General features: G+C 46.2%; 1 protein-coding gene across 3 annotated transcripts in view; it reads left to right on the forward strand.

Annotated features, from left to right (window-relative positions):
• ydjc (YdjC chitooligosaccharide deacetylase homolog) overlaps positions 1-27918 on the forward strand; it is a 72355-nt gene that overhangs the window by 19150 nt on the left and 25287 nt on the right. For all 3 annotated transcript variants that reach the window (XM_037259546.1, XM_037259547.1, XM_037259548.1), the window contains exon 2: positions 9132-9307. In XM_037259546.1, the coding sequence (XP_037115441.1) occupies positions 9144-9307 (164 nt within the window). In that variant the 5' untranslated portion in view covers positions 9132-9143. The remainder of the gene's footprint in view (positions 1-9131; positions 9308-27918) is intronic.

Below are 27918 nucleotides of genomic sequence, written 5' to 3' on the forward strand. Positions count from 1 at the left end.
GGAAGTCCACGCCGCCACACGCCTGTAAGTTTGTTTTGTTAAATAAAGAGCCGTTTACCAAACCCACGTCTTTCCTTGAACTTTGTTAACGCTACAATATAGTTATATAGTAGATCTGTGGAATAACGACGAGGCTGACGTCAGGGCGCACGCGCGGCGTTGTTGACAAAGGACGAGGAATTTGATCGATGGATTTAATGATTTAGAGTGCACAGATGGTTTGATAACATTATTGCTTATATAATAGTTATTTGATATATACCGTTTTTTTCCGTGTATAATACGCAAAATTTAACTAATTTATTGTCCTAAAATCTGGGGTGCGCATTATACATGGGTACAATTTTTTTTAAATTTTTTAAAAAAAAATGTTTTATTTTTATTTATTTTTTTTATTTTTTTTTAAGAAAATCATGGTACTGGTACGAGTATTGATTTATGTATTGTTCTCTTCTTGTCATGTTGTGAAAGAATGTGGGTTGAATAAATACCGAAAGAACAATAGTGTGTTTGTACTGTGCTCTGGTCATTTCGTCAAAGAAGGGATAATAGTCCTCTTCTCTTCTTGACTGACAATGAATGTGATAGCTTAATACAATCAGCAAATAACAAAATGCGTATTACAGGTAATATTTTATTTCACAACACTTTGCCTTGTTCCTTTCGTCTCTGCTGTTCACTTCAAACACGCTCCATACGAACGCAATGCTCTCGTATCAGACGCTTGCTCGATCACCTGCTCGTTTGCTGTCACAATGTACCCTACACAAATCCGAAACATTTGTTGCGGCTCCGAGTCACGACGAGGGGCAAGTTTTGGTTTCCAAGGGTGTTATTATTCCTCTTCAACGTCTCTCCCATACAGAGCCGCCTTTTTCACATGTCCGCACGTCACTTTCCTCTCTTTTCATCTGATCGCGGTGGTGCCTTTATGGGCAGTCGGAGAAATCAACGCCAACAAAAAAAATACATCCAGCCTAGTTAAGACCATACCAAAGACTATAAAAATGGGACCCATTGCCTCCCTGCGTGTGTGACGATCATTGGGACTTAAAAAAAAAAAAGAAAAAAAAAAAAAATTTAAAAAAAAAAAAAAAAATTGGGTGCGTATTATACATGGGTACAGGCTTTTTTCCAGCATCAACATGCCATTGTTAGGGTGCGTATTATACATGGGGGCGTATTATACACGGAAAAAAACGGTAATTTATATATTGTTATATGGGCCTGTGGAATATTTTGACCGCCATCAGCTGCGCGCACCCGGCCGGCATTGTTGACATAAAGGACGATCGATTGATTTAATGAATTGGAGTGACACAGATGGTTTTATAAACGTGTTATTTATGTAATAGTTTTTTGAATAACTCTGAATTTTACGTGAGGGCCGTTCTCAGCTCTTAGTTTGTGTTTATGTCACGTTAGCATACCTATTGTTTAGCCTGTTGTTGCTCGTTCATGACTGTTCTTGGTGTTGGATTTTGTCGAATAAATTGCCCCCCAAAATGCGACTTATACTCCGGAGCGACTTATGTATGTTTTTTTTCACTTTTTTGGGCATTTTATGGCTGGTGCGACTTCTACTCCGGTGCGACTTATAGTCCGAAAATTACGGTACATGGTTCCTTTCATAACTCTTTGAGGTTTTTCTGCTGTTCCATTATAGTTTGTCCCAGTTTTTTTTATCTTTAATGCTCGCTATGCTAATAGTAATTACCAGGAGGTTGACCTCTCACTTTAACCATTTAATGTATGCCAGAAAGATTCAGACACAACTGTGGAGCCTTCTCTGCAAGATTGCGGAAGGTCTAACAGCCACCTCCAGAATCCCTACTCTTACGTTGTTAGAAAACTGTAACGTATAGAATGCTAGGGCCTTCCGCCTTACATCAACCATTGATAATCACCTGTGTCGAACTTCTTTAACGCGTGTTTGTTTTTCTTCTAAGAACAAAGATATCCACACAAATCAGACTCACACCAGATTAGTTAAATTTCAACCGATCATATTAAGTCTGCGTTCAGGAGAATGCAGTACGGCACTGGGCGTTCTCCCCGAGACATGGAAGAACCGCACCCCTCCAAACAACCTCCAACAAATTTTTATACACATCACTTGGTTTCGTAACAAGAGGTGGAGACTATTAGTCTTGTCCTCTTGCGGATCTCAAAGTCAAGTTCTCCCCTCACCCAAATGGGCTGCTACATCTTGTCCAATCCTTGTTTGAATATTTTGAAAGTCCAGTTACGTCTGGTCCCATCCTTGGCAGCCCTTGGACCTTTGCTGACATCAATTCGTGTAGCCAATCTCATTTGTTCATCTCCTCGGTCCTGGTGAACTTTCTTGTGCGACGATGAACTATTGTTTTGTTGCTATGTTATCATTTTTCCATGCCAATGGCATCTGTCCCCATTTCCATTCTCCATGCTTCAGAATAACACATTATTCATTATCAAACCATCTTGCAAGTTTTTACTGCTGGTGTCTAATCTTTACACATGCGCCATGTGTGTATATGCATACTTCTGAATACTTAATAGTTACTTAGTTAAACTGATCACTGTTTGACCTATATGAATTTAAGATAAATTGGAAATTTTTTTTAATCCAGATCTTCAACGTCTAATTCACATCGGGTGCAAAACGGCTACAGTGTGTTTTTTTTCCGGAACGCCGCAAGGAAGAGAAAGTATTGGAGTCAACGAGTCAATTCACAGTGACTGCGGAACCTCGTTGGCTAGAATTTTATCTGGAGGACGCATGCATACTATTTTCATGAAGCTGAAGAAATTACACGGCTCAGACAGGAAATCGGGCGTCAAAGAACGAGGTTGATCGGGTATATTTCAAAATAAAACCATTTCTGTGAACTCTTTTTTTTTTCCACATATCTACAACCTACAGTCCTAACGTTTCAGCTAAGTGCATAGCTTGGCATGAATTGGACAATTAAAATACAAAAAAAACGAGCTCAAAATAAATTATACATGACAAAATAACACTATATAAACACAAAACATACTTGTAGAAGAGCCAAAGCCTTGGAAATAATGTTCCAAAAGTGTATCAATGAACAAAAGGATGGCTTTTGTTTACCAATTTTCACTGTTATTGCGTGAACTCAACTCAGTACAAAAAATATAACATGCACATGAAAAGTAAGTAAGGTCTTGATTTAACATCACTGGCATGTCAAGACGCCTCGCTCACCGGGTGGCCTGGTAGGGCGGGTGGCCTGGTTTTTGAATAATTTCACATAGAAGTCGCTCCTGAGTATAAGTCGCCCCCCACCCAAACAATGGAAAAAAACAGCGACTTATAGGCCGAAAAATACGGTAGATGTAATATGTACTTTGCGCGGGAAAGCATTTTTATTACTTTTCACACGTCCCGCAAATTGAGACATTGTCCCGCATTGTTTGTGACAGTCAGTTATAATCTGGCATTTATCAAATAGGGGGCGGTGCGGGCTGTTCGATCATAGAATAGAATAGAACGCCCTTAATTGTCATTTTACACCTTAGTTGTACAACGAAATTTAGATAGCTGCTCCCTTCCAAGTGCAAACATACAAAATTTAAAAAAGTATAAAAGGAAGTCTGAGAATAAAAGCGAAAGATCTTATTTACAGTATAGCTATTAGTGTAAGAAAGAAGGTTAAAAAATCTTATTTACAGTTTGTTCAATGTGGGTATATGTATTAACATGAATGAGGTTTGTACAGAAAGTAAATAATAAATAGTAAATGGTTATTGCACGTAGTTTTTAAAGCAGTGTCGGTGTTGTATTATAGCTGGTGTTGTTTTCTCTCAGAGTTCAGAGCGGTGATGGCTCTTGGGAATAAACTGTTTTTCAGTCTGGTAGTCCTTGTTCGAATGCCTCTGTAGCGCCATTGCCTCCCTGCTTGGCACTCAGCATTAAGGGTTGAAATTGGGGGTTAGATAACCAAATGATTCCCTAGCGCGGCACCGCTGCTCACTGCTCCCCTCTCCCCCAGGGGATGGATCAAAATCACATGGGGATGGGTTAAATGCAGAGGACAAATTTCACCACACCCAGATGTGTGTGTGACGATGATCATTGGGACTTTAACTTTAACTTTCTGGTTGGCAGCTGCCAAGGAGTTCCCCATGCTGGCCCACAAAGCTATTTTGACATTGCTCCCATTTTCCACAACATATCTGTGTGAGGTGAGCTTTTCAAGCCTGACTGCTGTAAAAACTAAAAACAGAGAAAGACTTAGAGCTGTGGAGGAAGAGCTAGGAAGTTCTTTATTTCTGTAGTGCAACTAAAAAAACAAAAATGTCATACATTCTGGATTTATTACAAATCAACTGAAATATTGCAAGCCTTTTATTATTTTAATATTGCTGATTATGGCATACAGCTTAAAAAAACTCAAATATCCTATCTCAAAATATTAGAATATCATGAAAAAGTATACTAGTAGGGTATTCAACTAATCACTTGAATCATCTAATTAACTCGAAACACCTGCAAGGGTTTCCTGAGCCTTGAAAAACACTCAGCTTCGTTCAGTAAACTAAATCACAAGTATGGGGAAGACCTGACTGCTGTCCAGAGGACCATCATTGACACCCTAAATCAGGAGGGTAAGACACAAAAATAAATTTCTCAAAGAGCAAGCTGTTCACAGAGTGCAGTTTCAAAGCACATCCACAAAAAGTCTGTTGGAAGGGGGAAATGTGGCAGGAAACGCTGCACACCCAAGAGAGATGACTGCAGCCTTAACAGCATTGTGAAGAAGAGTCGCTTCCAGAATTTGGGGGAGCTTCAAAGACAGTGGACTGAAGCTGGAGTCCAGGTATCAAAAGCCACTGTTCACAGACGTGTCCAGGAAATGGCCTACAATAGCCGTATTCCCATGGTCAAGCCACTTCTGAACTCAAGACAACGGAAGAAGCGTCTGACTTGAGCTAAGGAAAAGAAGCACTGGACAGTTGCAGAGTGGTCCAAAGTCCTCTTTTCAGACGAAAGCAAGTTTTGTATTTCATTTGGAAGTCAAGGCGCCAGAGTCTGGAGAAAAGCTGGAGAGGAGCAAAATCCAAGTTGCTTGAAATCCAGTGTGAAGTTCCCACAGTCAGCGATGGTTTGGGGAGCCATGTCAGCTGCTGGTGTTGGTCCGCTGTGTTTCATCAAGTCCAGAGTAAATGCAGATTTTAGAGGACTACATGCTTCCGTCTGCTGAAAAGCTCTATGGAGATGATGATTTCATTTTCCAGCATGATCTGGCACCTGCCCACAGTGCCAAAACCACCAGTAAATGGTGTACTGACCATGGCATTACTGTCCTCGATTGGCCTGCCAATTCCCCTGACCTGAACCCCATAAGAGAATTTGTGGGGTATTGTGAAGAAGAAGCTGAAAGACACCAGACCCAACAATGCAAATGAGCTCAAGGGAGCTATTGAAGCATCCTGGGCATCCATAACACCTCAGCAATGCCACAGGCTGATTGCCTCCATGCCACGCTGCATTGGTTGCAGTAATCCGTGCAAAGGGATTCCCAACCAAGTACTGAGTGCATTAATGGACATTTTCAAATGTTTGATCTTGTTTTGCTGTTTTAAATCTTTTTTTTTTTACTTGGTCTGAGGAAATATTCTAATATTTTGAGATAGGATGTTTGAGTTTTCTTAAGCTGTATGCCATAATCAGCAATATTAAAATAATAAAAAGCTTGCAATATTTCAGTTGATTTGTAATGAATCCAGAATGTATGACATTTTTGGTTTTTCAATTGCATTGCAGAAAATAAAGAACTTTATCACAATATTCAAATTTTCTGAGACAGTCCTGTATATGTAGCTAAAGTATAGATACTGTAAATATGTTTTTAGAACTCTTTTGATATAACAACCTTTTTATAACAAGGTACAAGTGTACATACTGTAAATATGTTTTTAGAACTCTTTTATTATTATAACATTTTTTTTATAACAAGGTACAATACTGCAAATATGTTTTTAGGACTCTTATTATAACAATTGTTTTATAAAAAGGTACAAATGTACGTACTGCAATTGTGTGGACACTCCTTGCCTTCTGCTGGCGTGTGGGCAACTTATGTGCCATAATTCCTCAATTTAGAAGGTTTATTTTGAATTTGTGAATTTTCTTTACAATTTTTTTTTTGAAAGAAATCCGCGATGTATTGAAGCCGCGATAATTGAACCGTGATGTAGCGAGGGATTATTGTATATTCATGTTCATAAACTTGAATACTTGCACGTTATATGAATTGTGTATATCACAGGTGTCAAACTCAAGGCCAGTGGGCAAGATATGGCCCGCCACATCATTTTATTTGGCCCGCGAAGACAAATTGTGCATCAAATTCGTGTATCATTACTAGAATTGCAAATTGTCTTCACTTTTAATATCTTTTTTTGTAAATATTTGACCAGTTTTTACTCGTCTGATTTGAAAACGAGTTATTTGTCAGTTTGTTTTGTAGCTTTTACTGTATATAATATGAGGTGCTCATGCATTTATTTGGGTTGACCGTCATAATGGCCCTCCGAAATCAGCTATGACTACAATGCGGCCCGCAAGAAAAATGAGTTTGACACCCCTGGTGTATATGAATATATGAACATATGAACTTTAATCAATGCAGTTTATGTGCATTTTTATTTTGGCTGACAGGGACATTTTGAGTCTATATCCAAAGTACTTTATGCAGGATTAGTATCAAAGTCAACATTTTGGTATTCTGACAAGACTATTTGATACTCTCTCACTGCCAAAATATTACTACCGTAATTTTCGGACTATAAGTCGCTCCGGAGTACAAGTCGCATCAGCCATAAAATGCCCATAAAAGTGAAAAAAAACATATATAAGTCGCTCCGGAGTATAAGTCGCATTTTGGAGGGCAATTTATTCGACAAAATCCAACACCAAGAACAGTCATGAACGAGCAACAACAGGCTAAACAATAGGTATGCTAACGTGGCATAAACACAAACGAAGAGCTGAGAACGGCCCTGATGTAAAATTCAGAGTTATTCAAAAAACTATTACATAAATAACACGTTAATAAAACCATCTGTGTCACTCCAATTCATTAAATCCATCGATCGACGTTTGTCAACAATGCGTGCGCGCCGCTGACGGCGCTTGCACTTCAAAATATTCCACAGGCCCATATAACGATATATAAATTATATATCAAATAACTATTATATAAGCAATAATGTTATCAAACCATCTGTGTCACTCCAAATCATTAAATCCATCGATCGTCCTTTGTCAACAATGGGTGCGCGCAGCTGACGGCGCTTGCACTTCAAAATATTCCACAGGCCCATATAACGATATATAAATTAGATATCAAATAACTATTATATAAGCAATAGTATTATCAAACCATCTGTGCACTCTAAATCATTAAATCCATCGATCAAATTCCTCGTCCTTTGTCAACAACGCCGCGCGTGAGCCCTGACGTCAGCCTCGTCGTTATTCCACAGATCTAGTATATACGTAACTATATTGTAGCGTTAACAAAGTACAAGGAAAGACGTGGGTTTGGTAAACGGCTCTTTATTTAACAGAACAAACTTCCAGGCGTGTGGCGGCGTGGACTTCCAGCCACAGAGGTGGAAGAGAGATCCATAGAATAGGACCGGGCGTGCGTAAAAGCCATGACCGAGCCCCATCCACCGTCCCCGGACAGCCACCCGGCCGAGTGCCGGCCCTCGACTTCCATCCACGGAGGTGAAAGAGAGCTCCCTAGAGTAGGACCGGGCGTGCGTGAAAGCCATGTCCTAGCCCCATCCACCGTCCCTGGACAGCCACCCGGGCGAGCGCCGGCCCCCGACTTCAATCCACGGAGGTGAAAGAGAGCTCCTTAGAGTAGGACCGGGCGTGGGTAAAAGCCATAATAGTTTTTCAAACCTTTTGTGTCACTCCAAATCCTTAACTGGTCATTGATTTTAGGAGGAAAAATAAAACGGACATTCCACCACTCATCATCGACGGGGTCTGTGTGAAGAGGGTGTCCTCCTTCCGCTACCTGGGAGGCCACATCGAGGAGGACTTCACCTGGGGCATGAACACCTCTGAGCTGCTTAAAAAGGCCCAACAGAGACTCTACTTTTTAAGGGTGCTGAGGAGGCACAGCATTACACGGAGACTGCTGGTGTCCTTCTATCGCTGCTCCATAGAAAGCACTTTAACGTACTGTATATGTGTTTGGTACTCCAGCTGCACTGCTGCTCAGAGGAAAAAGCTCCAAGGGGTCATCAACACAGCACAGAAGATCATTGGCTGCCCTCTCCCCACACTGGAAGACCTACACAGAACCCGCTGTCTCAAAAAAACACAGAACATTCTGAAGGACACTTCCCACCCTGGCCACTCCCTTTTCGAACTGTTGCCATCAGGCAGACGCTACAGATTAATTAGGTCGAGGACTAGCAGATTCGCCAACAGTTTTTACCCTACAGCGGTAGTCACATTGAATGCAGCTAAACGTAAATGATTATGTCTGTGTATGTTCTTCTGTGGGTTTTTATCTTGTTTTTTTTATCTTTTTATTCTTTTTATTCTATATATTTTTTTATCGCATGCGCGGATCGGTTGGCACTTTTTAAATTTCGTTGTACATGTGACAATGACAATAAAGATCTATTCTATTCTATTCTATTCTAAATCCTTCAAACTCTTCGTCCGCCGTGTCACTTAGAAACAAAGCCGCTAATGATGCCCGTAGTACATGGGGTCCTTCGTCATCTTCGTCATCCCGTGATCAATCTTTGTCCTTTATGTAAACAACCGCCGCGCTGCTGACGTCGCGCTGCTGACGTCGCACTGCTGACGTCGCGCTGCTGACGTCACTTGAAATTCAAATTACAGTAATCCCTTGCTACATCGCGGTTCGTTTATCGCGGTTTCACTTTTTTTTTTTTTTGGAACATTTTTGAAAAAAAACATATAAGTCGCTCCTTATTATAAGTCGCCCCCCCACCCAAACTATGAAAAAAAACGCGACTTATAGTCCGAAAATTACGGTATATCATATTGTTAGTAACTCTGTGATTACCACTTCAACTTTCACAATAGTGTAATCTTTGTTCTTATTGTATCCATCTGTTGTCCACAGTAACACGCAACAATGCCACAGCCCAGGATTTTGCTGGTGGTAACCGGGGATGATTTTGGTTATTGTCCCAAGAGGAATCAGGGGATTGTCGACTGCTTCAAGGCTGGAGGCATTTCCTCTGTGTCACTGCTGGTTAATGCATCTGCTGCCAAAGATGCAGCAGATTTGGCCAAAAGGTAATTTGACAGCTGCTGTAGCACCTTGGAGTTTTTTACTTAAATTATCATTAGACCTGTTTCACACCTAAAGCTCGATTTTACGCAGACTTTGGGGTCTAGAATTTGGGTATCGCGAAAGCACGTTGTATAGAAAGTGTTGTTTTTTTAGAGGCATGTTTTTAGGCAGCCTTTGTTACTATAATATAAGTCAGGCAGCCGAAGGGGTTTGTTTGCTGTCCATCACTGTGAGTTCTTCACACACATCAAAGCCTGTTAACATTTTATGAAAAGATAAGCAATATGCAGATGACAATATCAGGTGGATTGAGTAAGTCATTTTGATGCTATGTGAATTGGATAGAAGAGAGAATAAAGCAGCCACTACTGTGTCTGGTCATGCTCTCTGACTTGTGAGTGACTATGTGGATGAGGTGCTTCCACGAACTTCCCACTTTCCGGATCAAAAACAATCCTAGCTATCGCTCACTGTAATAAAGCAGTCATAAAGCTCAAACAGCCGAACTACTTCTTATCAAACGCCTTTCAATTGGTCACAGAAATCCATCAATCACTAACGCTAAGGTTTGCACTCATGTAGCTTCGTACGGTCCTGACGTCATTCATTTAAAAATCCTTGAAACTGTATTTACTAGGGGTGTAACGATTCATCGATACACATCGATTCATCGATATAATGCTCTACGATTTATTGGCATCGATGCTAAACGTAAACATCGATTTATATCGCCGTTTTTGACCTCGGACATTAGACGCGACTTTATTTTGAAATCCAGTTCATTGTTGCTTGCTTCCTCTTTCCCGGAGCAGTACGCGGCGTGTTGTGTTGTGAGCAGAGCAGGCACGTGAAAGGGGAGCCGACAACTACGCGGCTCCTGGGCTGGTGCTATGGCTAGTGTCCAAGAAGACGAGGAAATTCGCTCCCCTTTGGGCTTCAAGTCATTCGTTTGGAAGCACTTTGGATTCCAAAGAAAAGATGGCTCAACGGACAATTAAAATTATTGTAAATAAATAGTTCAGTAATGCACTTTAAAGTTAATGGTATTACAAAAAAAGAAAGAATATTCATTTTTCTTTACTTATATGAGAAAAAATATAGGAATTTGATAAAGTTCAGTGTTAAAATAAGCACTTTGTATACTACAATACTCTTGTAATTTCCTAAATAAAGAGTTTGCAGTACCTTGTTGATTTTGCGTATGAATTGTTATAAATCAGGATATTGTTCTATATTTTTTATTTAAAAAATAAAAATAAAAATATCGATCGTGGAGCACTATATCGTGATGTATCGTGAATGAATCACAGCAGGCTTTAAGATATCGGCAAATATCGTATCGTGATTCTTTGTATCGATATGATATTGTATCGTGACAAAACCCGCGATTTACACCCCTAGTATTTACGATTACCATGACCACACCGTGTCAGACAGAAAGTCAGGTGGAATTGAATCATGTCAAATCGAGGTTCAGGTGTTGTATCAAAGGTTGATGAACATTAAAATGCTATATGAATAAAAATACATTTTAAATGTTATAAATTGATCATGGGATTTGAACCAATAGGTCAATCTTTAAAGGCTTCGTCCAACTTATTATGGATTCCACAAATAAAAGATTTGAGACTGTTATTAAAGTTATCCAAGAGGTCAAGATGAGTCTGTAATTCACCCAAAAAGAGGTGGATGACCTGAAATCTTGCAACGACAAACAAACTGGAAAAGCCAACACAATGCAGGCTGACATATTTAAAGTATGTGAAAGTTTGCTGTCTATGACTGACAAACTGGAATACCTGGCAAGCTGTTACAGATTATATTATGGTGCAGCAAAGTACCAAAAATAGTAATCCAAAATTGTGTGTTGCTATGTGTAATTCAGAACAGATGGTGTTTCTCTAGTCACTAACAATTTAGCTATTGATCTCTAGTTCCCATCAGGTCACCCCTATTTCAAGCTTTAACACTATCTCCTGGTGAAATTTGGAATTGCTACATGTTTTAGCATAGCCAATTTGCCTGGGCCAAATCCAATACCCGATTACGCACCATTAGAACTATCATGCCACTTGAGACCGTGTACTGACCGACCAAGCCTGAACGCCACCAGCCCTGACCAAGCGCCCATACAACGACCGAGCCTGAATGTCGCCAGCCCTGACCAAGTGCCTGTCCAACGACCAAGCCTGAACACAGCCAGCCCTGACCGAACGACCAATCACTGACCACGATTCCGTCTTGCTCTTGGAACTCCACGCCCGAGCCCCCCATTTCCTCAATAAACAGTGTGTCGCATTTGGTTGTCTAGCTCGTTTTTTTTCTGTCACAGAATGAACTGACCAAATCACGACCACCGCGCCCGGAACCTCGGGTGGGAAATCCAGAGCAATTTGACGGCGACCCACAGCCAAGGTGGGATTTACCATCATGCACCCCTCCTATGGTGGACGTCCGAGTTCGACCAGCAAACACCCACCTGCGCTTCCTTTGAGGCATTCGCACAGAAAATGATCAAAGTCTTTGATGTCAGCTCCTCCGTCGCAGAGGCATCGCGGGAGCTGCTCGATCGGAGTTTGTGTAGTACCCTCGATAGTCGATATTTTTTTATGAGAGTCTGGATGACTATCTAAAACAGGGGTGTCAAACTCGATTGGACAGGGGGCCGAAATTCAAAACACACTTCAGGTCGCGGGCCGAACAGAACAAACATTTATTGAACACACTAAAACTAACTTTTAACATAAATATAAATACAAACGGACAGGAATGTTATTCTGGAATATATAAACTTAAACTTTAAATAACTTAAAATATCTTGATCTCCATAAAAATATATCCAGTTAAAATTATACAAGTTAGAAAAATATCTCCTGTCAAAATTATACAAGATAGAAATATGAACATGCTGCAAAACAAAACAAAACCTGGAAATATAAAAACAATTTGTGCTTTTCAGCAATAACAAATAATGAATCAAAACATTCAGTTTTCTTTGCTCTTATGCCATTTTATCAGAGCCGGATGATTGGCATCTTTTTTTGGCAACAAGTTGGTTTATGTTTGGTGTGAGGTCCCGTGTTGTGGAGACTCTCAGGATGGACTGAAGGTGCTCATCAGTGAGACGACTCCTGTGTGCTGTTTTGTTTGTCTTCATCACTGAGAACAGCTTCTCACACAGATATGTGCTACCAAACATGCACAAGGTTCGAGCCACATGTGGACGGAGTTGGGACATTGCTGCGGGAATGGAGTGAATAAACTCTGTGGGCCCTGCAGTGTCATACTTTGACTTTAGCGTCCCATTACACTGCAGCTCAATCAGCTCCATATGAATCTGAACAGGTGCAGATTCCACGTCGACGGCAAATGGGTTGCGAAACAACTCGAAATTCTTCTTTTGTTCCTCAAAATCACCAAAGTGCCGTGCGAACTCCGTGCGCAGTGCGCTCAGTTTAACAGCAAAGTGCGTATTTGGGAACACCGTTGTGCCGACTTGGTTCAGCATTACTTGGCAACAGGGAAAGTGGGACAAGTTGCAATGAAGCATTTGTGTCTCCCATAAAATCAGCTTCACTTGAAATGCCTTCACTGCGTCATACATGTCAGTGATCATGCGGTCACGTCCCTGGAGCTGGAGTTTTAAGGCATTGAGATGTGCGGTTATGTCAGCTAGAAACGCCAACTCACATTTCCACTTTTCATCCCGTAAAACGGTGGAGTCTTTGCCTTTACTGTCCATGAACTGACAAATTTCGTTGCTGAGCTCAAAAACTCTGTTGAGAACTTACCCCCGACTTAGCCAACGCACCTCTGTATGATAAGGAATGTCGGCAAACTCTGAATCTATAGTCCGCATAAAGGACTGAAATTGCCGGTGATTTAAACCTCTACTTCGGATAAAGTTTACGGTTTGCGTTAGTGCTCATTACATGGTCCATCTTCAGGACTTTGCCACACAGTGCTTCCTGGTGTATGATGCAGTGGTATGTTGTTAACTCACCAGTACAGTTCTCCTCCTGCATCTTTTCTCGCATCCTTCCTACTAGTCCACTTTTCTCACCGCACATAGTTGTAAGACCAATAAGTTTGTCCCAGGGCAGTTTCATGTCGGTTACACTTTGACATACGTTTTCAAAAATGTCCTTTCCGGTCGTTGTCCCGTGCATCGGTTTAATGTCCAATATTTCCTCAGTAACACGCAAATCGGAGTCCACCCCACGGATGAAGATGGCTAGCTCTGCAGTGTCAGTCATGTCAGTACTTTCATCCACAGCAAGAGAGTATGCAATAAAGTCTTTGCTTCTTTTACTCAACTGTGTTCTTAAATCAGTGGCCATCTCACAAACTCGATCAGCAACCGTATTTCTACTCAGGCTTACATTTGCCAGCATCTGCTTTTTGTCTGGACATATGATGTCGCACACCTTGACCATGCAGCTCTTCAGAAATTCTCCCTCTGTTAATGGCCGGCCTGCTTTGGCGATCTCCTCTGCCACGATAAAACTCGCTTTCACAGCAGTTCACTTTGTGATTTTGCACGGGTGAAAAACGTCTGCTGGAATGTCAGCTTCTTCTTTAACTCTTCTACCTTCTGTATCTTCTGCTCTGCATTCAGGTCTTTCAGGTTATCCAGATGTTTTGTTTCATAGTGCCGTCTTAGATTAAACTCTTTCAATACAGCCACATTAGCGCCACAAATGAGACAAACGGGCTTACCGGCAATGTCAGTAAACATATACTCAACCTCCCATCGGTTTTTAAAGGCTCTGTTTTCAGAATCAACTTTTCTCTTCGGCATCATGAGGGGCTAGCTTCGCAATAACTTGCAGCAACAAGCACTTGACCTGATTGCCGCGGAAAAACGCTCGGCAAGGGAGCGAAAGCACTGCATTATGGGATCTGTAGTGTTTTTTCGTGTTTTTTTTTTTTTTTTTTTTTTCGTTTTTTTCATATCGTCGGGCCATTAGTAACAATAATATAAAATGATCTCGCGGGCCGGATATAACTGCATGCCGGGCCGGATGTGGCCCGCGGGCCTTGAGTTTGACACATATGATCTAAAAGATGAGCTCATGTCATACGAGTTTCCCGCGTCGCTAGATGAAGCCACGGCGCTGACGACGCGCATTGATCGCCGCATCCAGAGGTGGCGAAAGGAGCGGGGTCCACGTCACTCAACGTGGGTTCAGGACAGAACCCGGAGGCTGGGTGACCGCACCGTTCAGGGTCCTCCCCGAGCAGATTGGCCGGACCGAGCAGAGCCGATGGAGCTTTGTAAGGCTTCCCTCCCTCCTGAGGAGCACCAGCAGCGACTGCACGCCAGCTTCTGCCTCTATTGTGGAGACGAGGGGCACCAAGAAAAGGAAGGAGCTCACGCGAGGTCAGGGAGATAGATCCGCGTGAGTTCGACCACGGCCTCCGTTCCCGCAAGACATTATTGCCAACTCGTCTGCTGATCAGTGACGAAGCACACAATCTGTCCGCATTGGTGGACTCCTGAGCAGAGGCCAATATTATGGACATCAATCTCGCTCGGAAGCTGCGGATCGGCGAACTGTCCCTGCCTGAACCCATTCCTGCGGCGCACTCGACAGATGCATCATAGTCAGCCACATCACCTTTCCAGTGATGATGTTCTTTTCCGGTAATCATCAAGAAACCATCCAGTTTTACCTGTTATCTGTCCTGGCCTAACCCGTCATGCTCGGTCATCCCTGGCTGAGGCAACATAATCTCCACATCGACTGGGAGACTGGGGTTGTGCGGGAGTGGAGCTCAAAGTGCCATTTAAGCTGCCTGAAAGGAGCCATCGTCGCAATGGACTCTCGCTCTACCTGTTCGCCTCCCGACCTCTCTGGTGTTCCCTCTTGCTACCAAGACCTCAGCAAGGTGTTCAGTAAAGCCTAGGCCACCTCTCTGCCACCTCATCGGCCTTACGATTGCGCAATTTACCTCCTGCCAGGCCCGACCCCCCCCAAGGTGTCGCCTGTACTCTCTGTCGGTCCCCGAGAGGCAAGCAATGGATGCCTACATCAAGGACTCCTTGGCGGGCGGTATCATCCGACACTCCTCGCCAGCGGGAGCCAGGTTTTTCTTCGTGGAAAAGACCTGGGAAGGAATCATTGGGAAGCATGGCATCGGAAAATGCAACAGCATTGGTTCACTGCTGCTCAAAATGTGCGCTGCGCATGACCTTGTCTTCACCAACACCATGGTTCGCCTACCCACCCGTAACAAGACGTCATGGATGCACCCTCACTCTAAGCATTGGCATCTCATCGATTAAATCATCACCAGGAAGAGGGATAGGCAGGAAGTCAGAGTGACCGAGGCTATGTGTGGTGCTGACTGCTAGACTGATCACACTCATCGTGTCCAGGCTCAAACTCTGCATCCTGCCCATGAGAAGACCCCAATGCCAAAAGACTATGATAAAACTGAACATCCCCAAGTTGAAGAGCTGCAAAATTGCAGATGACTTCTCTAAGGACCTTGAGAATAAACTAACTGATACAATGCACAATGATGGGGCCAGCATAGAGGAAAATCTTCAGAGACGTCGTATACTCGACTGCCTCTGACCACATTGGACCTGCTGCCCGGCATAACCAAAACTGGTTTGATGAAAACGAGGAAGGGATACAGGTGCTGCTTGCAGAGAAACAACTCCTTCAAACGCATCAGAACGACCCATCCTCGCGACCCAAGAAGGATGCCTTCACCAATGCAAAAACGAAAATCCAGAAGCTACACAAGATGCAGAACAACTGGTTCAGCAACAAAGCAGATAAAATCCAGGGCTATGCTGACAGCCACAATTCCAAGCGTTTTTGAAGCAGATACTGGAGAGATGGGCTGAAAATTTCAACAGCGTCCTCAACAGCCCAGCCTCAGTCAACGACAAAGCCATAGACCGCCTGCCTCAAGTAGAACCCAACCTTGACCTGGACAACCTACCCACTGAAGAAGTCAGGAAGACTGTCAAGCAACTCTCCTTTGGCAAAGCAACTGGATCCGACGCTATCCCTGCTGAAATGTAAAAGGCAGGAGGCCCTGCTATGATACAGAAACTGACTCTACTATTCCGGTCCATGTGGCATGAGGAAAAGGTCCCACAGCAGTTCAGGGAATGCCAGTGTCGTCCACAACTTAGTGTATTGTGCGCGTTTTGCAATAATGACTAGCAAATGCGCTACTTTGCAGGTTTATAAGTGACGGGAGAATGGCGTTTAAATACATACTGATAGCGCGGCGCGTGCCTCTGAGCAATGTGCGTCACTGCGGACAAGCGTGGGAAGCGTGGCAGCCAGTCTGTCATGCACGAGGCAGGACACCCAGGTGGAATACGGAGTGTTTATTTTAGGAATGTGAAAAGGGGTAAAGGGAGGCTGGAACGCAGCAGAGCAGGTGCACGAGGCGACTGACAGCGAGCTCGCGTCATGCGTTGTGGTGGCATCTCGTTACAGGAATCAGGTGTCAAGCCAAGACAACCAACCAGGTGTAATGCTAACCAGCAGATCAGGCAAATGTGAATCAGGTGGCAAGTGTACGTGTGTCAAACCGAAACGGCGAGGATGGACCAGCGAATGGCATCTATTTCCACGCCCAAATCAGCGGATACCACGGGACAAGTGGTGGCAATCAGCGTCATTAGCACACGTGTTCTGTATTGGCGGTGCGCGCTCCTGAGGTTTAGCACAGAGGGCGTATTAGCTGGCCAGCAGGGCGAGAGCGAAGACGTGACACAACCTTCCTGTGTACACTGTCAAACCCAAAAACCACAACAAGCTGGAAATAAAAAAATAAAGAAATAAATTACAAATAAATAATAAAAAGGGGTTTTTGTTTTATTTTTTTATTTTCATTTTCACTGTACCTTAGAGATTCATGCTTTCTGTAACTTAAAATAACTTACAGTATGGGAACTTCAAATTAACTTAGTCTATTTTTTTTAGTTTTTTTATTCAACTTATGTAACCTTAACTTAAAACTAACTTAAGTTATTTATTTTTTATATATTTTTTACGTTATTCTTTTTAACTTTTGTCTTCACCCTCTTTACTTCCACTCAATTCAGGCTTTCTTTTCTTTGCTTCACTTTCCTCCTCACATCACTCAACCGCTTTGCAGATTTTTAAAACATATATGCAATATAACATAAATGCCCTCATACCGCCTCTTCCACTGGATAAAACGAAAGTTAACTTTTTATGCGCTATTCTGCGGGGCTGCCACTCGGCTTTGGGAATGTACAGGGTCACACACACGACAGACTGTGTGGAGAAGGAGCGAACCAAATGCAGGAAGACTTCAAAAAATGCAGGAAAAGATAATTTGTGACACATCAGCCTGACTACGTCACGGAAAGAAGTGATCACAATTTCCCCATATCTCCTCCTAAACTTTAACCAGGCCCACTCCATCATTAGCTTGATAATTAGCGTTAGCCTCAGCATCCCGCGTCAGATCGCTGTTCTTTGCATTTACGTTGGTTGCAGGGTCTTCTGCAGTGCCTTTCTTTGGAGTACCCTTTCTCCCCTAATCACCCTTCTATCTCAACTATGTTTGTTTTTTCATTTTATCCATGCATCCATCCATCTTCTTCCGCTTATCCAGCGTCGAGTCGCGGGGGCAGCAGCTTTCGGAGGGACTCCCAGACTTCCCTCTCCCCAGCTACTTCGTCCAGCTCATCCCGGGGGATCCCAAGACGTTCCCAGGCCAGCTGAGAGACATAGTCTCTCCAGCGCGTCCTGGGTCGTCCACGGGGTCTCCTGCCAGTGGTACATGCCCGGAACACCTCAGGGAAGCGTCCAGGAGGCATCCTGGTGAGATGCCCGAGCCACCTCATCTGGCTCCTCTCAACGTGGGGGAGCAGCGGCTCTACTCCGAGTCTCTCCCGGATGACCGAGCTTCTCACTCTCTCTCTAAGGGAGAGCCTGGACACCCTGCGGAGGAAACTCATTTCGGCCGCTTGTATCCGGTATCTCATTCTTTCGGTCACGACCCATAGCTCGTGACCATAGGTGAGGGTAGGAGCATAGATCGACTGGTAAATTGAGAGCTTTGGCTTTTGGCTCAGCTCTCTCTTCACCATGACGGACCGGTACAGGGTCCGGATTACAGCCGACGCTGCACTGATCCCCCTGTCAATCTCATGCTCCATCCTGCCCTCACTCGTGAACAAGACCCCAAGATACTTGAACTCCTCCACTTGGGGCAGAATCTCATCCCCAATCCGGAGCGGGCATTCCACCCTTTTCCGAATGAGGACCATGGACTCAGATTTGGAGGTGCTGATCCTCATCCCGCCCGCTTCACACTCTGCTGCGAACCGCTCCCGTGAGAGCTGGAGATGATGGCTAGAAGAAGCCAACAGCACCACGTCGCCTGCAAAAAGCAGAGATGCAATGCTGAGGTCCCCAAACCGGACATCCTCAACACTTCAGCTGCGCCTAGAAATTCTGTCCATAAAAGTTATGAACAGAATCGGTGACAAAGGGCAGCCGTGGCGGAGTCCAACCCTCACTGGGAACGAATCCGACTTACTGCTGGAAATGCGGACCAAACTTTGGCATCGATGATACAGGGACCGAACCGCCCTTATCAGTTGGTTCGGCACCCCGTACTCCCAAAGCACCCTCCACAGAACTTCCCGAGGGACACGGTCAAACGCGTTCTCCAAGTCCACAAAACACGTGGACTGGTTGGGCGAACTCTCATGAACCCTCGAGGATCCTGCCAAGGTTATAGAGCTGGTCCACTGTTCCATTGCCAGGACCAAAACTACACTGCTCCTCCTGAATCCGAGACTCGACCTCCCGACGGACCCTCCTCTCCAGCACCCCTGAATAGACCTTACCAGGGAGGCTGAGGAGTGTGCCAATCCAGAGGCACCATCCCCTATGTCCACGCAATGCTGTAGAGGCGTGTCAGCCAAGACAGACCCACAACATCCAGAGCCTTTAAAAACTCTGGGCGGATCTCATCCACCCCTGGGGCCTTGCCCTTGATGAGTACCTCAGTGACTTAGACCCCAGAGATTGGAGAGTCCACCAAAGAGTCTCCAGGCCCTGCTTCCACAATGGATGTCGTGTCGGTGGAATTGAGGAGGTCTTTGAAGTATTCTCCCCACCGACTCACGGCGTCCCGAGTTGAGGTCAGCAGCACGCCATCTCCACTGTAAACAGTGTTGACGGTGCACTGCTTCCCCCTCCTGAGACGCCGGATGGTGGACCAGAATTTCCTCGAAGGCGTCCGGATGTTTTTCTCCATGGCCTCGCCAAACTCCTCCCACGCCCAGTTTTTGCCTCAGCAACCGCCGAAGCCGTGTTCCGCTTGGGCATCCGGTACCTGTCGGCTGCCTCCGGAGTCCCACAGGCCAAAACGGCCCAATAGGACTCCTTCTTCAGCTTGACGGCATCCCTTACCGCAGGTGTCCACCAGCGGGTTCGGGGATTGCCGCCACGACAGGCACCGACCACCTTACGGCCACAGCTCCGGTCGGCTGCTTCAACAATGGAAGCACGGAACATGGTCCACTCGGACTCAATGTCCCCCGCCTCCTCCGGGACGTGGGAAAAGGTCTGCTGGACGTGGGAGTTGAAGCTCTTCCTGACAGGGGATTCTGCCAGACGTTCCCAGCCTACCCTCACAGTACGTTTGTGTCTGGCAGGTTGGACTGGCATCTTCCCCCACCATCGGAGCAAACCCACCACCAGGTAGTGATCAGTTGACTGCTCTGCCCCTCTTTTCACCCGAGTGTCCAAAACATGCAGCTGCAAATCCGGTGACACGACTACAAAGTCGATCATCGAATTGCGGTCTAGGACAGATATGGGCAAACTACGGCCCCGCGGGCCACATCCGGCCCACGGGGCCGTTTAATCCGGCCCACCAAACCTGAATAAATTGTATTATTAAACTTTTTTTTTTGGTCATTTTCCCTGCAATTACTATGTTTCCCCAATAGATGGGGAAGCGCCCGCCCGCGCATTTACTCCCGGAAGCCGTGTCAGAAAGCTCGGTGCACAGTCATAAATGCGTGTACGTACTAAGTAGTACGGACCCGGCGCACTCCGCGCTCTATTTCCATCAGTGCCGAATTTCGAGTGTGGGCTGTGACGTCAGCATTCTTGTAATTCGCGCGCTGAGCTTTCAGATACAGTTTTACGCTAATGCCACCCACAAATCTTCCCGTGGAATCCTTCCATTAAAATGAGTGGCCCGAGGAAAAGAAAGGTGGACACTGAGTGCCGAGTGTTTAAAAAAAGAGTGGACAATTTGGCTCGACCTACGTGTGTGAGCAGACGTTCAGCCACATGAACGTCAACAAAGCCCGTCACAGATCTAGGTTAACGGAGTGACGCCTCGGCTCTATCCTAAGAATTACCGCAACAAATTTTACTCCAGACCATGATGCACTTGCAAAAAAGGGAGACCAACAATAATATTGATTTCTTTATTACTTTATTTAGATGTATTCTTTCACTGATTCTTCAAGATTATGTATTTGATCAGAATGTTTGCCGTTTGATGTGATTTCGCCTCATTAGATAAACATATTTCATAAATCTGACCTGCAGGCGCTGAAGTGATGGAAACTATTATTCATAATAACAGTGTCGTATATAATGAGAATCACTGATAATAGTTTTTTGGTGAAATATTTTTTAATGCTGTTAATAAATGCATTTGTTTTCTAAAAGCTTTTTTGGAATGTCCATGCTTTACTACCTACTAAAAGTACAAACCTTTTATGCAATGACCTTTACATGTCATTTCAAGATTCAAGATTCAAGAGTTTTTATTCGCCATGTTTGAGCGTGCCAAACAAGGAATTTGACTTCGGTAAATCACACCCTCTGTTCAACAGTTAGGTGACTAACACTCAGGACATGTGAAAAATGGCAAATATTCTCAAACATCCCCTGATCTTAAACTCCCAAAAGGGCAAGGAAAAACTCAAAACTCCAGCTAGGGGAAATGAGAAACCTTGAGAAGAGACCACAGATGGGAAGGTCCCTCTTCCAGGATGACCAGGCTGCAATGGATGCAGAGAGGACACATAGTACAAACATCCATCCATCCATCCATCTTCTTCCGCTTATCCGGGGTCGGGTCGCGGGGGCAGCAGCTTCAGGAGGGACTCCCAGACTTCCCTCTCCCCAGCTACTTCATCTAGCTCATCCCGGGGGATCCCAAGGCGTTCCCAGGCCAGCCGAGAGACATAGTCTCTCCAGCGCGTCCTGGGTCGTCCCCGGGGTCTCCTACCGGTGGGACATGCCCGGAACACCTCCCCAGGGAGGCGTCCAGGAGGCATCCTGATGAGATGCCCGAGCCACCTCATCTGGCTCCTCTCAACGTGGAGGAGTAGCGACTCTACTCCGAGTCTCTCCCGGATGACCGAACTTCTCACCCTATCTCTAAGGGAGAGCCCGGACATCCTGCGGAGAAAACTCATTTCGGCCGCTTGTATCCGGGATCTCGTTCTTTCGGTCACGACCCATAGCTCGTGACCATAGGTGAGGGTAGGAGCGTAAATCGACCGGTAAATTGAGAGCTTTGCCTTTTGGCTCAGCTCTCTCTTTACCACGACGGACCGGTACAGAGTCCGCATTACTGCCGACGCTGCACCGATCCGCCTGTCGATCACACGCTCCATCCTCCCCTCACTCGTGAACAAGACCCCAAGATACTTAAACTCCTCCACTTGGGGCAGGATCTCATCCCCGATCCGGAGAGGGCATTCCACCCTTTTCCGATCAAGGACCATGGACTCGGATTTGGAGGTGCTGACCCTCATCCCGACCGCTTCACACTCGGCTGCGAACCGCTCCAGTGAGAGCTGGAGATCACGGCCTGAAGAAGCCAACAGCACAACGTCGTCTGCAAAAAGCAGAGACGCGATGCTGAAGTCCCCAAACCGGACACCCTCAACGCCTCGGCTGCACCTAGAAATTCTGTCCATAAAAATTATGAACAGAATCGGTGACAAAGGGCAGCCTTGGCGGAGTCCAACCCTCACTGGGAACGAATCCGACTTACTGCCGGAAATGCGGACCACACTCTGGCATCGGTGATACAGGGACCGAACCGCCCTTATCAGTTGGCTCGGTACCCCGTACTCCCGAAGCACCCCCCACAGAACCTCCCGAGGGACACGGTCGAACGCCTTCTCCAAGTCCACAAAACACATGTGGACTGGTTGGGCGAACTCCCATGCACCCTCGAGGATCCTGTTGAGGGTGAAGAGCTGGTCCACTGTTCCACGGCCAGGACGAAAGCCACACTGTTCCTCCTGAATCCGAGGTTCGACCTCCCGACGGACCCTCCTCTCCAGCACCCCTAAATAGACCTTACCAGGGAGGCTGAGGAGTGTAATTCCCCTGTAATTGGAACACACCCTCCGGTCCCCCTTCTTAAAGAGGGGAAACCACCACCCCAGTCTGCCAATCCAGAGGCACTGTCCCCGATGTCCACGCGATGCTGTAGAGACGTGTCAGCCATGACAGCCCCACAACATCCAGAGCCCTTAAGAAATCCGGGCGGATCTCATCCACCCCCGGGGCCTTGCCACCGAGGAGTTTTTTAACTACCTCAGTGACTTCAACCCCAGAGATTGGAGAGTCCGCCTCAGAGTCCCCAGGCCCTGCTTCCACAATGGAAGGCGTGTCGGTGGAATTGAGGAGGTCTTCGAAGTATTCTCCCCACCGACACACGACGTCCCGAGTCGAGGTCAGCAGCACGCCATCTCCACTGTAAACAGTGTTGACGTTGCACTGCTTCCCCCTCCTGAGACGCCGGATGGTGGACCAGAATTTCCTCGAAGCCGTCCGGAAGTCATTCTCCATGGCCTCGCCGAACTCCTCCCACGCCCGGGTTTTTGCCTCAGCAACCGCCGAAGCCGCGTTCCGCTTGGCCACCCGGTACCTGTCAGCTGCCTCCGGAGTCCCGCAGGCCAAAACGGCCCGATAGGACTCCTTCTTCAGCTTGACGGCATCCCTTACCGCCGGTGTCCACCAGCGGGTTCGGGGATTGCCGCCACGACAGGCACCAATGACCTTACGGCCACAGCTCCGGTCGGCCGCCTCAACAATGGAGGCGCGGAACAAGGTCCACTCGGACTCAATGTCCCCCGCCTCCCCCGGGACGTGGGAAAAGCTCTGCCGGAGGTGGGAGTTGAAGCTCTTCCTGACAGGGGATTCCGCCAGACGTTCCCAGCAGACCCTCACAGAACGTTTGGGTCTGCCAGGTCGGACCGGCATCTTCCCCCACCATCGGAGCCAACCCACCACCAGGTGGTGATCAGTTGACAGCTCCGCCCCTCTCTTCGCCCGAGTGTCCAAAACATGCGGCCGCAAATCCGATGACACGACTACAAAGTCGATCATCGAACTGCGGCCTAGGGTGTCCTGGTGCCAAGTGCACACATGGACACCCTTATGTTTGAACATGGTGTTCATTATTGAAAATCCGTGTCGAGCACAGAAGTCCAACAATAGAACACCGCTCGGGTTCAGATCGGGGGGGCCGTTCCTCCCAATCACGCCCTTCCAGGTCTCACTGTCATTGCCCACGTGAGCATTGAAGTCACCCAGTAGAACGACGGAGTCCCCAGAAGGAGCGCTCTCCAGCACTTCCTCCAGGGACTCCAAGAAGGGTGGGTACTCTGAGCTGCCGTTTGGTGCATAGACACAAACAACAGTCAGGACCCGTCCCCCCACCCGAAGGCGGAGGGAGGCTACCCTCTCGTTCACCGGGGTGAACCCCAATGTGCAGGCGCCCAGCCGGGGGGCAATAAGTATACCCACACCTGCTCGACGCCTCTCACCGTGGGCAACTCCAGAGTGGAAGAGAGTCCAGCCCCTCTCGAGAGGGCTTGTACCGGAACCCAAACTGTGCGTGGAGGCAAGTCCGACTATATCTAGTCGGAACTTTTCTGCCTCGCACACCAGCTCGGGCTCCTTTCCAGCCAGAGAGGTGACATTCCATGTCCCAAGAGCCAGCTTCTGCAGCCGGGGATCAGACCGCCAAGGTCCCTGCCTTTGGCCGCCGCCCAGCTTGCAATGCACCCGACCCCTTTGGCCCCTCCCACAGGTGGTGAGCCCATGGGAAGGGGGACCCACGTTTCCTTTTCGGGCTGAGCCCGGCCGGGCCCCATGGGCGAAGGCCCGGCCACCAGACGCTCGCCTTCGAGCCCCGCCTCCAGGCCTGGCTCCAGAGGGGGGCCCCGGTGACCCGCGTCCGGGCGAGGGAAAACGTGATCCATTAATTTTTGTCATCATAAGGGGCTGATGAGCCGTGCTTTGTCTGGCCCCTCACCTAGGACCCGTTTGCCATGGGTGACCCTACCAGGGGCATGAAGCCCCAGACAACATGGCTCCTAGGATCATAGGGGCACGCAAACCCCTCCACCACGATAAGGTGACGACTCACGGAGGGGATAGTACAAACAGTATAGACAAATTCAAAAAGGTGTGGAGAGCAGGATGTTATTGCACAGTAATGACTCTGAGACTCTAAGAATGGTGGGAGTTCATCAGAGCAACAGCCTGGGGGAAGAAGCTGTCTCTGTGTCTGCTGGTTTTGGCGTACCGAGCTCTATAACGCCGTCCGGAGGGGAGTAGTTCAAACAGACTGCAACCTGGGTGAGAAGGGTCTGTAGAGATGTTCCTTGCACGTTTGCTGGTCCTGGACAGGTACAAGTCTTGGATAGATGGGAGGTTGATTCCAATGATCTTTTCTGCAGTCCTGATTGTCCGTTGCAGTCTGTGCTTGTCTTGTTTGGAGGCCGATCCAAACCAGACAGTGATGGAGGTGCAGAGGACAGACTGGATGATGGCAGTGTAGAAGGTCTTCAGAAGCTCTCGCGGCAGGTTGAACTTCTTGAGCTGTCTCAGGAAGTACAGCCTCTGCTGGGCCTTCTTCCGGACAGAGTCTATGTGGCCGGTCCATTTCAGGTCCCGAGAGATTGTGGTTCCCAGGAACTTGAAGGTGTCTGTGGAGAGAATAGTATTACTGCGGATAGTGAGGGGTAAAAGTGGTGAAGGGTCCTTTGGTGAAGGGTGGTGAAAAATTTCTATTACTTCACACAAACACTACATCCATCTGTTCCTGGTTCGGCCCCCCGGTCTAAATTTAGAACCAAATTTGGCCCGCCAGTCAAAAGGTTTGCCCACCCCTGGTCTAGGGTGTCCTGGTGCCAAGTGCACATATGGACACCTTTATGCTTGAACATGGTGTTCATTACGGACAATCCGTGTCAAGCACAGATGTCCAATAATAGAGCACCGCTCGGGTTCAGATCGGGAGGGGGGGCGTTCCTCCCGATCACGCCCTTCCAGGTCTCACTGTCATTGCCCATGTGAGCATTGAAGTCACCCAGCAGAACGATGGAGTCCCCAGAAGGAGCGCTCTCCAGCACTTCTACCAAGGACTCCGAAAAGTGTGCGTACTCTGAGCTGCTGTTTGGTGTGCATAGACACAAACAACAGTCAGGACCCGTCCCCCCACCCAAAGGCGGAGGGAGGATACCCTCTCGTTTACCGGAGTGAACCCCAATGTGCAGGCGCCCAGCCGGGGAGCAACAAGTATGCCCACACCTGCTCGACGCCCCTCACCGTGGGCAACTCCAGAGTGGAAGAGAGTCCAGCCCCTCTCAAGAGGTGTTGTACCAGAGCCCAAACTGTGTGTGGAGGCAAGTCCGACTATGTCTAGTCTGAACTTTTCTGCCTCGCACACCAGCTCGGGCTCCTTTCCAGCCAGAGAGCTGACATTCCATGTCCCAAGAGCCAGCTTCTGTGGCCGGGATCGGACCGCCAAGGACCCCTCCTTTGGCCGCCGCCCAGCTCACTTTGCAGCCGACCCCTTTAGCCCCTCCCAGAGGTGGTGAGTTCATGGGAAGGGGGACCCATGTCTTCTTTTCGGGCTGTGCCCGACCGGGCCCCATGGGCAAAGGCCCGGCCACCAGACACTCGCCTTCGAGCCCCAGCTCCATTCCATTTTTATTTTCATTTTTACGGGGGAGAAATGTGTTACTTGTTGAGGGAGCTATCGCTCTAGGGTAGCATTTGTCGCAATGATGTCACCGGAATGCAACAGCATATTTTTAATGTTTAATTTGATGGTAAAAGATGATGCCTAAGAATTTACTGTCCAAATTAAGTTTTTAATTGAAATTATTTTAATTTTATAGCCAGTTGTGTCATCAAAATGTAAGCGTGAAGGGATTCTCAGTTTGACAAAAACGTTCAGCGGGTACACGAGACAAAAAATGTTTTTGAACTGCTGACCACTGAAATGATGACTCAGTAATTTTCTTTGATTGGGCAGACCTGTTGCTTAGAGAGGAGGAATGAGCAGGAATGCTATTTGTAAACACATGATAAAGACCAAAAACAAAAGTAATTAGAGAATGGAATTTCTGGAGAGAGCGCATGTGAAAACTAATAGTCAGAATTAAAACTTGTGGAATATTGTGGAAGATTAGGAGGCATGAGCTGAATAGTTTAAATTTGGAACAGCATGAATCAGCCACGAAATGTAGAAATTAGATGGGAAAACCTGAATAAGTCCAAATATTTGTCGGTCTTGTAATGGGGACAATGTATAATTTTTGGTGAGGGTGAATTCTTGGAATCAGTAGGGATAAGCTGTATAGTTTGAGAGAATGAGAAGTGAAATTTTGGCTAAAACTTTGTAAATTTTGGGACATTTTTGGAATGAAAAAAATGCAAGCGCCCGTGGCATGAATTTTTGGAATACGTTGAAGGTGGAACGGTAAGAATCAGTTGAAAAATGTTGAAGAAATTGTACGGCAAATGTCAAACGGGCACTTTTTATTAAAGTGCCTCCGGCTCCCCAGTAACGGGTTCAATAAGCCGGGGCGAAGGGACTCGTCCGTAGCTGACCACCCGAGTTAAATTAATTCTACTAGAATCAATCTAATTTCTATATGACGCCAACCCCTCTCAAGTCATCCGACGCGCGAGCCGAGTAACTCTATTCGAGGCGAGTCGTCGAAATGACCGCGCCATAATGGTGACTCCCTTCGGTTGTCTGATGCTGGTATTACGTTACGGATATTTTTAGATGCCTTTGTTAAGACCTCAAGGATTCGTTAATTTACTAGAGCGCCCTCGCCCTAGCTGAGCTCAAGATAACTACTTCGAACCAGATCTGACAATTCCTGATATTAAGGATTAAAGCTGTCTTCACTTTAAAAATAATTGAACAGATTTAAAGAATGACTATGATAGGGAAATAAAGACATTTTAAAGTTGTAATTACGGCATATAAAACCATGCTCGACATAGTTAATACGAAATAATCGATACCGAATTAAGGTTTAAGAGATTTAATGAATAAGCAAGAAAAAGAATTACAAGTCGAAAAAACAAAATAACAAGACTCACCCACACAGAACAAGAGAGGAGACTTAAGGTCTAAAATCCTATTTGGTTGAACAAGTCGAGTGATCGGCTCTCCTTTGTTCCAAAATCCGAATTCTGTTTAAAAAAGAGGAAAGGTCTGGCCGTGAGGAGCCTAGCCAAAAAAGTAAAATTGGCGACTTCTCCTTTCTGCCCGGGGCGGCTGTCTCCTCTGCCTTCCT

This window comes from Syngnathus acus, chromosome 9, assembly GCF_901709675.1.
Source record: "Syngnathus acus chromosome 9, fSynAcu1.2, whole genome shotgun sequence".
In the NCBI taxonomy this organism is placed as follows: Eukaryota; Metazoa; Chordata; class Actinopteri; order Syngnathiformes; family Syngnathidae; genus Syngnathus; species Syngnathus acus.